Source organism: Arvicanthis niloticus, chromosome 16 (genome assembly GCF_011762505.2).
Source record: "Arvicanthis niloticus isolate mArvNil1 chromosome 16, mArvNil1.pat.X, whole genome shotgun sequence".
NCBI classification, from domain to species: Eukaryota; Metazoa; Chordata; class Mammalia; order Rodentia; family Muridae; genus Arvicanthis; species Arvicanthis niloticus.
The window spans coordinates 27,744,576-27,759,096 of NC_047673.1; the positions used below are offsets into that span (position 1 = coordinate 27,744,576).

A 14,521-nucleotide genomic window follows, 5' to 3' on the forward strand; every position below is an offset into this window, starting at 1 on the left:
CTTCCCCACAAAACTAGAAGAAAAAAAAAAAAAAGCATGCATTATGAAGTTCAGTTCCCACAAGTGGGAGCCACAGGCGGCTGTACTCACCTGGTCCAGACAGTGGTTACGGAGGTAACGCATGGCCTGCTGGATGCTCTGAGGCAGGGGCTGTCCTGACCGCTGCACGTTCACAGTCAGCGGGACCCCAAACACACTCCGGTCCTTGTAGTCTGGAACCTTGATTCTTTTCATGAACTTGGGCACAGCCCTGTTTAAAGATGGAATGGAGGAGATGAGCATTTACCTCCTGAATTTGCTCACCCTCTTTTTTCACCCCCCTCCCCAATTTGATCCCTATCAATATAGAGACTATTTAAATGAAAATAAAGTGGCCAGTTCAGTTTGGTAGTTGTAGTAGCCAAACTAAAGGCCTTACTGGGTCAGTATCTGCTACAATACATTACATGAGCATAGAATGCTCCCCGCCCCACTAATTATTGTACAATGTCACAGGAATGGTTTGTGGGGCGAAGTGCTTTTGGTTATCGAACCCAGAGACTCAGGAATCTATCTGGGCAATCGTTCTGCTACTGAGCCACGCCCCCCAAATCTCTCTGATTCCTTTGTTTTGGTAAGACTTTTTCTTATTATGCAGCCCAGTCTGGTCTAGATATTTGAAACTCTGGAGCTGTAAAACCTGGTCAAATATCCTCATCTGGGGAATCTGTTAGCTCCTGTTCATCTTGAGAACGGCTGTCTGTCTGTTGTCCTCCGGGAGGATAATGGACTTCCTTACACAAAAAGGGTACAGGAAGAGGAAGAGGCAAAAATATGTAATACCCTATTAGGGACTTCTGATATGAGCTTGAGAAGCGACTTCCCATTTTTCCTAAAAGGGTATGAATCCCTTCTGGGTTCTTGAAGAGATCTGCATTGATTCACATAAAGGGATCTGGATAACGCTGAGTAAAAACCAGCAACAACACAAAGCTGACTGTCTTGTGGTACTGAAAACCTAGACCAGAGCTCAAATAGGGCACAACCTGAAGTCAAAATAAATTCCCCTGTCGATGACCCCAAAGCATACAGCATCTTCAGGCTTCTATGGGAAAGGGGACAGGCACAATGGGAGTTTTGTAAGACTCCCCAAGGCAGCCAGGCGGCCTGAAAGCTAGCCCGCCCCCAACCATATACCATATACAGCAGGAAACCCAGGTCAGGCATTTAAGGCCATCAGGCAGGTATCTGAGCTGACCCTTTGAGGGAGACCAGAAAGGGCAGAGCCAAACAGGAAAGGGACTTTGGGCAGAAGTGTTCCTTGCTGTCCGAGTTCTACAATGCCAGGCTTTTACATTTTGGTTTTGACTCACTGGAAAAACTGGCCAGAACTGAAGTAGGAGGGTGGACTTGCAGATTGTTTTGAGGGTTTGGGGAGAAAGGGGGTAGACAACCCTGAAAGGAGAATGTGAAATATGCAGTTTTAAATAGCAGTGAGGAAAATATTACTCTAACTAAGCACTGAGGGACACCGCAGAAAGCCAACTGCCTTGCCTTCTGGGTGCTTGCCCGCCGGCCGTGACATGCCACTCTTGATGGCGCTAGAAAAGGAAAAGCCAGAGAGTAGAGCCAGATTTGTATTTCCATAGGCACACGGTGCTGTGGCACAAGTATGTACAATGCTCGCTTTGTTGTGAGCGAAGAGACAGGCTGTGGAATGTGGAAAGAACACATTACGCTCCCCACTGAGAATCTGAAGCATTCTGGGATAAACTGGTCAATACGTATTTCTGTCATTCAGAACAAACAACTTCTGTATTTAGCGAGGAGGCTCATGGACCTGCCTTATGTAGAGAGGTGCTCTGATGCCACAGCTACAACCCATGGACAGCCCTAGGAGGGAGGAGTCAGAGAATCAAGGAGCAGTGGACCCTGCCTGAGACTACCTCAAGCCATTTTGGCTGGTCACAGGGTGTCCAGTGACAAGGGCTGCATCACTGTTTTTGTAACAATTGGACTGCAAGCATTCAGAGGATGGGTGAAAAGATTCAGGGACGCCTGTGACACTGCAGAAACACAGAGACCCGGATCCGGACACAGTTCTTGTTTTTGAACTGTGAGTAGTGGACAGAGATTATGGCCGGCCCACGACCCATCCAGCCTGACCGTCCACATCTTACACAATATACTGAAGGCTGAGTTTTCAAGATTATGCAGAGTTAGACCTCGAATACGTTTCGATTTTAAAATATATTTGTTTGTGGTGGGACATGGTGGCACATGGCTTTATCCTAGTACTCAGGAGGTAGAGGCAGGTGAATCTCTGAGTTCAAGGCCAGACTGGTCTATATAGTTATGAGTTCCAGGGCTGACAGAGCTACAAAACAGATAGACCCTGTCTCAAAACAGCAAAACAAACAAACAAACAAACAAACAAACAGACAGACAAACAAACCAAAGCAAAAAAAAAAAAAAAAAAAAAAAGCTCAAACAGAAACATATATTTAAGATATTATAGCTAACCATTTAAATTTATTAATCCCTGGGTATTTTTGCCAGAGAGTCCCCCACAGAAATAAACAACAAAACAAAAACCCTAACCTTTTTTTTTTAGCACAGGTAGATTTTTGGGTCATGCTCAAAACCTGTCAATTAAAACTGACCATCAGAGTGATGGAGCATGATCGAGGGCCTGAAAGCAATCGTTCATGGAAAGGGCTGAAAACCCAACCAACCGGTTTTGCAGTTAAACTCCCTGAGGCACCGTGAGTGAGTTTCAGCAGTATTGAGAACATAGCCTCCAGGATGTGGAGACTGACTGCCTAAGGATGACAGAGGACAGAACGGTCACATGCTTAGAGCTGGGGACAACCTTAGGGAGCGTGATGGCATCACCCAGAGTGATGGCTCACTGCCCCACTTTGCTCTCTTACCAGCTGAAGCCATGTTTGTTAGAAGGTGTGTATTTTTCCAGCAGGGCTGTCAATTTCAGGAGCGAGTATTTCTGCAGTAGGTTCATCTGGGCCACAGACTGACAGTTAATCTGCAGAGACACAGAGTTCAGGCTCGGCCGGTGAGAACTCTGAAAACTGTGCCACCTCAATCTGTGCCTGCAAGAGAAGAGGGCAGAAGGAGTGAGCCGGGACCAATCTGATCGTCAGCTGCTCACAGGAGCTGAGAGCATTGACATTCCTTTCCCGCTTTTTCCCCACTGTAAAAGTCCTTCCTACATAACTGCCGAGGTTGGTTCCAGAGCATCACAGATATGTGGACTGAGCACGCTCAGGCTTCTTAGAGAGGATGGGCAGTGTCTATGCATATTGGGAGCACCCTCCCATTTAGTGCAAGTTTATAAGCTAGACTGCTTACAACAACCTGCGGGTAGTTCACGGTCATACTATATTACTAGGGTATAATGACAAGAGGACAGTTTTCTCCCCTGAGTATTTCTCTTGTTTCCTGGCAGAGTCTGAAGATTTAGAACTGCAGGAAAACCGAGTGTACATGCACTTTAACAATTTTAACCACTTCTAAATATGGTGGAATAAAGCCTGGTTATATTGTGCAAACACCACCACCTTTCAGGGTCCACTGTCTGCATCCTTCTCGATCCAAAATTCACACCCAGTTTACAATCCCTCCCCCCAATTTTTGGATTGTTGGGGTCTCATGGTTGGACACTGTCCCTAGGAATTCACAGGACTGTGAATGTCAGACTCAATCTTACCGAGCAGACCGTTCTTGACCCCCACCTTGGTCTGGAGCAAGAAGTAAGGCTCTTACCTATTGCACCTGGTCAGGGAAGCCCCCACCCCTGAGTCTCTTCTTTCGGGGATATCAGTGGGCTCTTCAGGCTCATTGAGGGAGTTGCCTGTGCTGTCCAGGTCACTGGGTGTCCTTCGGTCCTGGTCCACGTCTAGGTGTATCTGTTTTGGAGATGACGGGCAAGGAGACACGGAGTCCAGGGCTGAGTCCGAGTCCCCCTCGTCTGAGAACTTTTCAGACCACTGGTTGACTATCCGCTGCATCCCCTTCACGTGGTAGAGGATGTCATCCAGCTCAGGGAAGATGTCCTCATTCTCCAGGTCGGCCAGTTCTCCCGAGCTGGAGTAAAGGATAGAACCTGGTACGTTATCATAGATGCTCAGGCGGCTGCTCACAGAGCTGGAGGAATTGCGTCTCTTCAGCTCCTTAGGACTGTCCTGGCTGTTTTCTCTCCGTAGGCTGAGGTGGCCAGGGCCATGGAAGCTTCCAGTCCTCCAGTTCACAGAACTGTTTCCCGAGGGACAGAAACTGCCATTGGAGAGGGCCTTAGGGAAGGTGCCAGGCTTGTGATCTTCGGGAATGTAGAAGACTGTGTCCTCCGGGTAGCTCTCCCGGTTTTTATAGTTCTGCTTGGTCACGTTATTATAGGTGGACTGACTGAAAGGGTCGAAGCCCTCTAGATACATGCCCACCCGCTTGTTACAGGTGCTGAGGCTCCGTGTCCTGGTGATCGGGCTGGGTGTGCTGACGGCGCTGCTGGTCTCTGACTGGCTACTGCTACTGCTGGTCTGTGTGGAGTTAGACACACTCCTTTTCCGTACCATGGGCACATTGATGTGGTTGCCATTGAGGGCTGAGATCTCCACGCAGTTCAGCTGCTTCAGCTTCTCCTCGTCCATGCCCTCTTGCAAAATGGGGGCGCTGATGATCAACCCCAGCTTTGAAGGCGCCTTGTGCTTGCTGTGGTGGGAGCCCTTGAGCTTCAAGCTCTCCATCCGTTTCAGCAGGCTCCGTGTCTTAGATTTGGTGTTCTTCTCATGACCTTTCATGCTAAAGCTGAAGCTGGATAGTTCCTTGGGAGAAGGCAGGCTGGAGAAAGAGTCGTCGTTGCCTACAAAGTGGCCAGAGGAGGAGCAGACACTGATGACAGAATTGGTTCGGGGTGTCGTAGCATCCCCGCTGTGGGCCGCGTGGGTGGGGACGCTGCTGCTGGTGCTGCTGAGGCTTCGGACAGAGGACACCTCCTGGTGCTCGCTGAGATCTGTCAGCATGCTTTCGTGGCTTGCGGCGCTTTGCAAACGAGAGTTGTCTGGGGACCCAGGGATTGGATCCTGCTTTGGAGAAAAGACATCAAACTCCTCAAGCCGGGACCACCGCTTACTGTCCCTCTGGAAAGTCCACTTGCCACTTATGGCACAAGGTTCGTCTTCATCTGAATCCTCACTCTGAAAACACAAAATGAAGCCATTAATGTGCTGGCCAAGGATGGGGCAGGAGGCAGGACATAGGCTAAGGGCCAGGAAACAGCTCAAAGGATATTCCCAGTGCCAACTGCTCACTTCTTTTTAAGTAACAAAGATGGATTTAAAGACTTTATTTTTACTTTATTTTATTTAGCGAATGTGTTTGCCAGTATGTGCATATGGATGGATGTATATGGGTGAACCATGTTCAGAACACTACCAGTCAGAGTGAGTTTTCTCCTTCAACCATGTAGGTACAGGACTCAGTTGTCATGCTTGGCAACAGGCCCACTGTCATTTTACCAGCCCAGAGGTAAAGACTTAAACAGAAGTCTGACCAAGTGTTGCCAGCTAAACAAGTTATTTTTATTGAAACTCTGGATCTTTAGCCTTGTTCGTTAATCGCTCACAAAGGGGACCTCTGAGATTGGCGAAAATTCCAAGCATGCAAAATATTCTGAACTGGAACTGAAGTCAACAACCGAGGGACTCCCTCTGGATTGCCTCCAGTTTAACTGCCTGTTGACAGAGTGTGTTTATATATTCTTGCGTACAATTTAAAAAAAAAAAAAAAGAAAAGAAAAAAAGAAAAAAAAAAAACTACTTTCAAACAGTAGAAAGAACCGGAGACCAGATCCAGTGAGCCATCACGTGCAGAGCACCTGACTATTCCCTTTCCGAAGAAAAATCTGAAGACACCACTCAGCAGCTCGCTATCCTTGCCGCTCTTGTGGAAAATCTCACAAGGCCCAGTCTGCTAAGACACTGAGTACACAGCATCACACACCGATGTGGAGACTCTCTGGCGAGCTCAGTGAATACCGGTTCCAGATCACTCACGTAAAAGGTTGAATTTCCCTGACTGTATACTCTCAACAGTCAGGAGTACACTCTTTGGGCGAATTTATTCCTCTTTACTCTAATTTTTGACACCAATTCCTAGCACTGCCTCGCCCTTTTCAAGGTCTCATAGCTCCCCTCACCCCAAACAACAATCATGTGACCACTGCCACTGCCACTGTATGGGATTTCCTGCTCTGGCTTCTTTCTCCCTGGCCCCCTGCCCCCAACCCCCATGATCCACATCTCCTACAGTATCCCCCAAGCCAGCCTCCCCTTTCATCTTGACAGCTTTGAGATGGAGCTACTGTTCCATCCAGGAAACAGGAAGAGGTCCTAAAAGAATGTTAGCTTTATTTCCTCTAGGGAGCAATGTGAAATTCCTCTGGAGATTCAATAGGCTTCATGTTTTTAACCCACACGGTAGCCTCAGAGTTCACTGGGAAAAGTAACAGATGATTTCTTCAAGTCCAGAACAACAGATAACAACCATCCATTGCTGACTCCAAATATGGGTTTTAACATGCAGGATGGACAAACAGGACCTTTCACAGAATGTAAGGTCCTATCTGGGTTTGTGCGTTTTGCTGTTCCTGCCTCTGCCTCCACCCTCCCTCCTTCCCTGCCCCCCACCCCCACCCCCGTTGTGCACTTCTGGTACTCACTCGCTTCCGGTGAGGACTAATCTCCAGCTTCATGACAGCACACTTGTTTAGAGTATTTAATCGCCTACAGAGCAGAGAAAGGACATGAGCAAAGAAAGAAAGGTATGAATGGGCAGGCAAATATGTCTTCTGAACAACTGACATATGACGGGCCTCTCTGAACTCATTTCTAGTTTAGACAAGTACGCCACACTTCCGTTACAAAGTGGGTAATGGAGTCCCGGCATGGGAGTCTTTCATCATACCTAGGAGGCAGAGGCAAGAGGATCTCTGTGAGTTGGAGGCCAGCCTGGTCTAGCTAGTAAGTTCTAATCTCAAAAAAAAAAAAAAAAAAAAAAAAAAAACAAAACAAAACAAAAAAAAAACACGACTAACTAACTCAAAGGTGCCTTTCTATTTCTGGTACCCATTGGTTTAGATTTCACGCCTTTTTTTTTTTTTTTTTTTTTTTTTTTTTCTTCTTCTTCTTCTTCTTCAAGACAGGGTTTCTCTGTGTAGCCCTGGCTGTCCTGGATCTCACTCTGTAGACCAGGCTGGCCTTGAACTCAGAAATCCGTCTGCCTCTGCCTCCCTAGTGCTGGAATTAAAGGCATGTGCCACCACTGCCTGGCTGACTTTCTTTAGTAGATGGTTTATAGTGTCAGTGGCAGGTCTGTTCCTGCCAGCAAAACGTTCAGGCCATCCTTCTCACTCAAGTAAGAATTAAAAAGGACAATGGGCCTCCGTAATTTCCATGTTAGAAGGTGACTTTTATAGTTTAAGCTTAGCCCTCAGTGCTTTATACGTTTCCTGTTAGGAGAGAGTGTTTTCCATATCATCAGCAATAGCACAAATGATTATTTTAAAAATCTCAGTGAGCTCAAACAGGCCCTTAGAACACAGCCTCCTGAGACAGGAGTCACACTGCAGCTTTGAAACTTGCCCCATCAACAGGACATCGGTTTAACATTAGAGAAATGGGGATGGCAGAAAGCTCAGTCATCGGGTACTTTCGAAGGACACACAGGGCTTCAGGTTCAACCCTTAGCACAACAGAAATCCATCCATCCATCCATCCATCCATCCATCCATCCATCCATCCATCTGCTTCATAAAAGTCACAGGAGAAAAAAACCCAACACACCCATTAACTACTGGCTAACTAGTATGCAAAGTGTGAGTGGCGGCTCCTCCCCACCAGTTCTTCCTAGAATCTTCCAGATGATCATCACCAAAGTCTTCCTTTTTAAATGTTTCTGCTTGTTGCCTCGTGAGCTTCACACATCCCCCCATCCCTCCCATCTGTCTTGAATTTCTTTCCCAAGTTGCAACCTTACTTTTTTTTTTTTTTTTTTTTTTTTTTTCATGGAATAAGAACACTTAGTTCCCTCCACTTCCAGCTGATCCTGTGCCCTCCTTGGCTTTATCTCCTGGTTCCTGCCTGCTCTGACAACTTGGATGTACCAGGATAGGCAGTATTTCTGCAGTCTGATAAGCCTGCCTTTGATTCCACAGATTATGTGGAAGCCTGTTTATAGAATAAACAGAGATAAAGCAAGAATACCAATGCTAAGAAAAACCTCTTCTTGTATGGGAAATTGGGGTCGGGGGAAGACAGCTGAGAGATGCAGGAGGCTCAGAGGGGCGCAGGGTCCCTCACCGAGGGGCCTCAGTTAAACGACACACCCAAATGTTTCACTCCCCCAGTTTTTTCAAGGTTTAAGAATGAGCAATGGTTAAGTCAGTCTTAGGTCTGGGTTTCATTAATGGAGCCCGTAATCAAATCTCCACTTGACTCCGTTTGGGCTTTAATGGCTGAGTGGTGTTTATAACCAAATTTACTAGGCACGGAGGTCTCTGGGGCTTGGGGAGATGGGGTAACTTCACACACTCCAGTTTGAGCCAAACAACAAAAGAACCAGGAGGTTGGGTTGAGAAAAGTCAACTTTATCTTTTTATGTTGGCAGCACCAGACTAAGGGCATTACACCCCTGAAGGCTACACTTACTCTTGGCATTTCTGTAATTTTCAATTATTTCCCCTCACACACCAGCATCCCCCAGGATTGCCAAAGAGTAGGACCCTTAGACTTACAGAGGAGTACTAGGGACATAAGATAGCAGCTCTGACCAGAGAAGAAACTCATTTCATAGGAGAGAACAGAAGGATGGTCACCAAGCTGGGAAGGGACGGGAAGTCACAAGGTGGCAGGCAGCAAATGCAAAACAAAGGTGTGTGTGTGTGTGGGGGGGGACTTGACATACCCAGGGTATGTAGTTGTCATTAATTTTATATTTTAAAATAGCCAATTTTCATATTCTCCAGACAAGAAGTGATAAACATACAAGGTAGTGGATATGTTAACCTCCATGACACAAATATCGAAACATTACATGCTACCACATAGATACATACAGTCATAGTATGTCAAGCAAGAATTAAAATATGGTTCTAACTAGGTGAACTGCCCCTGTCTTTGGGTGAGGCAGTAACTCCTCTTTAGCCCTCTGACAACCTTCTGCAACAGAGACTAGGATTTATCTTTATTTTATAAGGGATGAAAGCGGGGCTTAGAGAGCTCAGGAATCTTATCCAAGGACCTAGGATTTAAACATAGTGGCTCTGGTATCCAAACACAGCAACGTCTACAGTTGGTTGTGAAGCAAGTATTAACAATAGCAAAAAGGAAAAAAAAAAAAAAAGGCAGCCAAGTAGATCTGAAGTAGCATCATTGTTCAAATAAGTGGCGGAGACACGACTATCAGTAACCATCTGTGGCCCTGGGCATTCATACATTCATACCCTGCCATCACCCAAGGCCAGGGCCCAGTTCCACAGGAATGTGCAGGTCTTATCTCCTGGGTGCCTTGGGTCTGTTTTCAAGACAGAGGGAGCCCAAGGTGCAGTATCAAAGCTTCCAGAGCTGTGCTGCACAGAGCCGGAGGCTGGAGGCCAGCAGATAAAGGGAGAACAGGTGGAGGTCTGGCCCTCCTTGCATTTAAAATAAGCCAGAAGGAAGAACTAAGAAAACAAAGGCCCCGGCACAAATTCCTCAAATTCCTGTAGATTTTCCTGGCATTCATACAAAACGTGTTTTAAGTTACTTGTTGCTGGGTATCATCCTAGCACTTGGGAGGCTGAGGCAGGAGGGTTACTGAGTTTTAGTCCAGTTTGGTCTACAAAGCAAAGTCCTACTATGAACATCCCCACTGGCTTTTTAAAAACTGAATACTAAGAGCAACAAGGTTAGAATGTCTCTGCAATGCTCGACATAGGTTTGGTGTGTCATGGGTGGTCTGGGGGACAAAGTATGTACTGAAGATGATGGTGAGAGACAGCATGGTTTTTTTTTTCTTTTCTTTTCTTTTCTTTTGACTACTAGCTGATGTTCACGATTCTTTTCACGTGATGGTAGAAGGAGTCAGCTTTAAGTCCAAAGGAAAACAGCAGTCTGAAATGTTCCTGAAGCTACGGGAAACCATTTCACAAGAGGCATCTCAGCCTGGCTCTCACGGTTTACAACACCATCAGTACGTGCCTTGAGACACACAGAACACTCTTCCAGTCCTGAGTACAGCTTGCTCAGAATCATGGCTTCCTCAATGGGTTCAGGCTATCAGTCAAGCTAGCAAGACTGAGGGGACAGAATCTCTTCAAGGGAACAAGTCCACTGCTGCTTTAGACTAACACTTTAAGAATGCCAGGCAGACGCTTGAGAGACGGCTCACTCACTGGCTGTTCTTCCAGATGGACCTGGGTTCAATTCCCAGCACCTACATGTTGGCTCACAACCATCTGCAACTCCAGTTCTAGGGGAATCTGATGTTTTCTTGTCTTCGTAGGCACTGTGCAAATACTATACACACGTACATGCAGGTAAAACAGTCATACACATACAATTTTTAAAAAATTAAAAAAAAAAAAGAAGAATGCTGGGCAGCCTACTGGCCTAATAATTATAATTTCTGGTCATTCCTAAACTTTATATTTTAGAAAGTCCCGTTGTTCAAACCCATCCTATAGCTAAGAGTCTTCTGCCCTGAGTAAGAAATATTAAAAAAAAAAAAAAAAAAAAAATCAGCCCCTTTTAGCTTTGTATCAAAACAGCTGTATGACATACATAGATAGGAAGATGAACATTTTCTGACCAAGCAGAAAGTTAATGTGACTGCACGCAGAACACGGTTCACCTCGAGGGGGGAGCGAACCATGTGAGGAGCCCCGTGTGTCTACAACTCATCTGCCCAAATGTCTAAATGGGGGGAAAAATGGATGTCTACAAAAAGTCTGTCCACAGAGACAGTCACTAGCCTAGAGGAAAAATGTGTAAATACACCCCAGCCTTGTTATCTGATGGTGGCCCTGGAATCCCATGGGCAGAGCAAGTATCAGAAAGCCAATGGAGGGCTCTTGAAATCTGCCTAAGACCCCCATCTGTTTCCTTCTCTGAAAGCCCGAGTCACTGCCATTCTGTGACTACGTGGACAAGGGCCTTGGGCCTTCCACCTCCCAATACTCTGAGGACTATTACTATGGGTTCTGAATAATTTCTCTCTTTTAATTAAAAAGTAACTTTTTGAGGCAGGATCTTGCTGGAAGTGTAGCCCAGACTGGCTTTGAATTACCAGTTTTGTTTTGTTTTTTTTCCTCTGCCTCCCCAGGGCTGAGATGATAATAAGCATTTACATGCTGAATAAAAATTTCCTATTAAAAAAGGAAAAATGTAAATTTAAGTCTGGTCTTTCGAACTGTTTTTGTTTGTTTGTTTTTTAAAAACTATCACACCTCACTTGTATGAAGTACATAGCTGACCCAGAATGCACTAGTTTCCTTCAGGCTTTTCTTTGTTTGGATCTAGTCTCTTCTATGGGAGGTGGCTTCTCCTGTCAGGCTGCGGGTGTTCAGAGCCAAGTGTAAATCGAAATGTAGAGTATACCTTTTTCTTTTTAAAAAAGAAAAAGTTGATTTCGAACTGACGTTCCAGAAAAAAAAAATTCTTTCAAGAATTTAAATCTCAACTCTTTGGGGCTGAAGCACTGCAACGGGTATTTTCCTGACCCAGAAATTTCTAAGCTGCTGATGTGGTTCACAAAGCTGACTCCCAAAGTGGCTTAACGTGTGTGAGATGGGTGATTGATCTAACACACAGCTCAAATATTTCCAAGGATGCCTCTTGCAAATGACCTCATTCATACGCATCACCAGCACCGACGACTTGAGAATACATTAAGTCTGCCACACAGCTAAGCACCAAAACATCTCTACAATGTCCGCAGCAGGTCCAGACACCGACGTCTCGCTCTTTCCAAAAAGGGCACTGGTGACATTGCTCATTCCAGATGGCACAGTGGTGACATTATACACTTCAGAACACTAACTTGCTTTTCCGAGAAAAATGTGTGCACGCACCCTTGGGCACTTCTAATTAAAGCTATACATTGTTTCTTGGGAGTAAATGTGTTTTTTTTTTTTTTCCCATCTTTTTACAAACTATGAAATCTAGTCTTTTCCATACTGTATTCTAAACACATAGCATATCTTTTCCCAAAACTTCACTACTCAAGCTTACTGCTTCAAACAACATTATGTAAGAAAGGGTGTGTGTTTGTGTGTGTGTGTGTGTGTGGTGTGTAGTAGTTCCCCAGCCATTACTGTGTTCTTCACATACACAGGAAAAGAAACACCAGACATCACTTCACTTTAAGATGTTTTCCCCTGTTAAAGCAGACACTGAAATAGGAACTGGATGGAGAGCCCAGTCATATCAAACATGACAGCCTAAGTGGATCCCCTGAATCCAGGTAAAAGCCAGGCATCTCAGCACTAGTACATAGACAGCTATACCTGAATTGGTGAGCTCCAGGTTCACTGAGACCTTGTTTCAAAAAAGCAAGGCATAGAGCAGCAGAGGAGGGGCACTGGATTCTATCTAACCTGTGGCCTCTGTAAGCATACATACATGTTCACTTACACAGGGACACACACACTCACACACACACACACACACACACACACACACACACAAGGTCTTTTACTAAGTCACTGAAAAAAGAACTGATTGTAACTTTAGACTCATACCAACATGTGAATTCTGCCTATGCATATTATTTATATTATTTTCCCTAGGACAGGGCTACGAAGGCTTTTTCGGTTTTGAGAAAAATTACAAAGGGATGAATAATGGAAGGTGAACTGAAAATGTCATCCAGGGTTTGAGAGGATTATCTGAGGCCTGTGTAGCCTCAGGTTTTTATTACGCTCATTTCTCTAAAACCCAACGGGCTGCTTTTCAGCCTGGAGAGCAACCAGCACTCTGAATGGCACCTCTGACAGCTTTATTCAAAGTTAACATCAATGCATGTTTACTGCCTGTCTTCTGTACGTTAAAGGCTGTGCTCAGTGAGTTTATGGCCTACTTAATCCTGTCAGCACTCTACCTGGGGCAGCTGGAGGTCCTGGGGAGCCTCCTTGGAATTCAAGGACAACCCAACCTGGCTCTGCCTCCTGGCTTGGCTCTGCCTCCTAGCCCTGCCTGTGACTCTCTTATTCCACTCCACACAGTGGCAGCTTTGACTTCCTCACTGTACCTGTGGTCAGTTCCATTAACTCTTCAGAAAGCTTCCTGCTTTTGCTGTCAAATGGTAACAAAACAGGGGATGGTGCTACCTGAGGGCCTCTGAGGATAGCATGGATGCTATTTCAGAGGCACTATTACATAACAGCATTTTTCGTAACATTTATCCAACGGTCTATAGCCCTGCAGCGTCACTCACTGAATCATTTGATAATCAAAGACCTCATGTGGTTTAAAATAAAGCAAACCAAGTCTGAGAAACGACTATCTTTTTTTTTTTTTTTTTTTTTTCCCCACTCTTCCAAGACAGGGTCTCTGTGCAGCCCTGGAACTCACTCTGTAGGCAAGGTTGGTCTTGGACTTGGCTTGGCCTGCCCCTGCCTCCTGAGTGCTGTAATTAAAGTACCATGTTTTTAAAAGAAAGGAAAATGTCAGTTTACCTGCAGAGAGCTTCAATGGCATCTCTGTCCAAGAAATCGTGTTCTCTTTTGACCAGCGCAATATCAATAGGGAACAGGAGATCTGTAAGAAAAAAATAAAAACAAGTACATTTGTAGAGAGCCTAGGATACTGACAAATTAGACACTTCTGGCAAGATGCTGATTTCCAAGCAAGCTATGCGGACACACGAAGCAGCTTCTGACAACTCTAAACCAGCTCTAAAGCATAACCTCCAAGGTTGCTTCTTTGTTGCAGAAATGGTTTAAAGTAACCAGAAGGCAGTAAATACCTGCCCCATACCTGCTGTTAAGTTATAATTTAAGCAGGAATGAATTCAGTGAAGAGTCGCCTTTGTAAAGTGGCTTAAACCAAAAATGTCCTTCCTCACCAAGTCATCAGGGAAGGGGCCACAGAAAAAAACAAAAGCAAAAGCAAAAAAACAAACCAGAACTCAGGCCAGGAAAGACTCGGTGAACAATGGCTAGAAGCAGCTGGAGGGACTGGTCCATTTACATGATAGGATGGACTGCAGAGAATTGAGATATGCTATTTTAAAACAAATATTAGCATCGCCCTATGGTGGCCAAGGGGTTTTTTTAAGTCTCAGTGAAACAAAGGACGAACTATAAAGTTACTATAAAACAATAGCACCCAAGCCCCTACATCAGTAAGAGTCCAGTTCTCTCAGAACAATGAAGCACTTGCATAGACCTGAGAGCTGGGAGAACTGAAAAGATTCCTGTATAGAGAGTGAACTAGTGGAGCCTGGGAATATGAAGGAATATGGGGGGAGGGGTGGACAAAGGCTGTTTACA

At 45.3% G+C, this 14,521-nt stretch overlaps 1 protein-coding gene across 3 annotated transcripts in view; it reads right to left on the reverse strand.

Annotated features, from left to right (window-relative positions):
* The window catches only part of Dlc1 (DLC1 Rho GTPase activating protein), a 370,246-nt gene that overhangs the window by 11,314 nt on the left and 344,411 nt on the right, over window positions 1-14,521 (reverse strand). For all 3 annotated transcript variants that reach the window (XM_076914035.1, XM_076914036.1, XM_034520166.2), the window contains 5 exons: window positions 13,706-13,787; window positions 6,713-6,776; window positions 3,763-5,189; window positions 2,913-3,089; window positions 91-250 (listed from right to left, as the gene is read on the reverse strand). In XM_076914035.1, coding sequence (XP_076770150.1) covers window positions 91-250; window positions 2,913-3,089; window positions 3,763-5,189; window positions 6,713-6,776; window positions 13,706-13,787 — 1,910 coding nt within the window. The remainder of the gene's footprint in view (window positions 1-90; window positions 251-2,912; window positions 3,090-3,762; window positions 5,190-6,712; window positions 6,777-13,705; window positions 13,788-14,521) is intronic.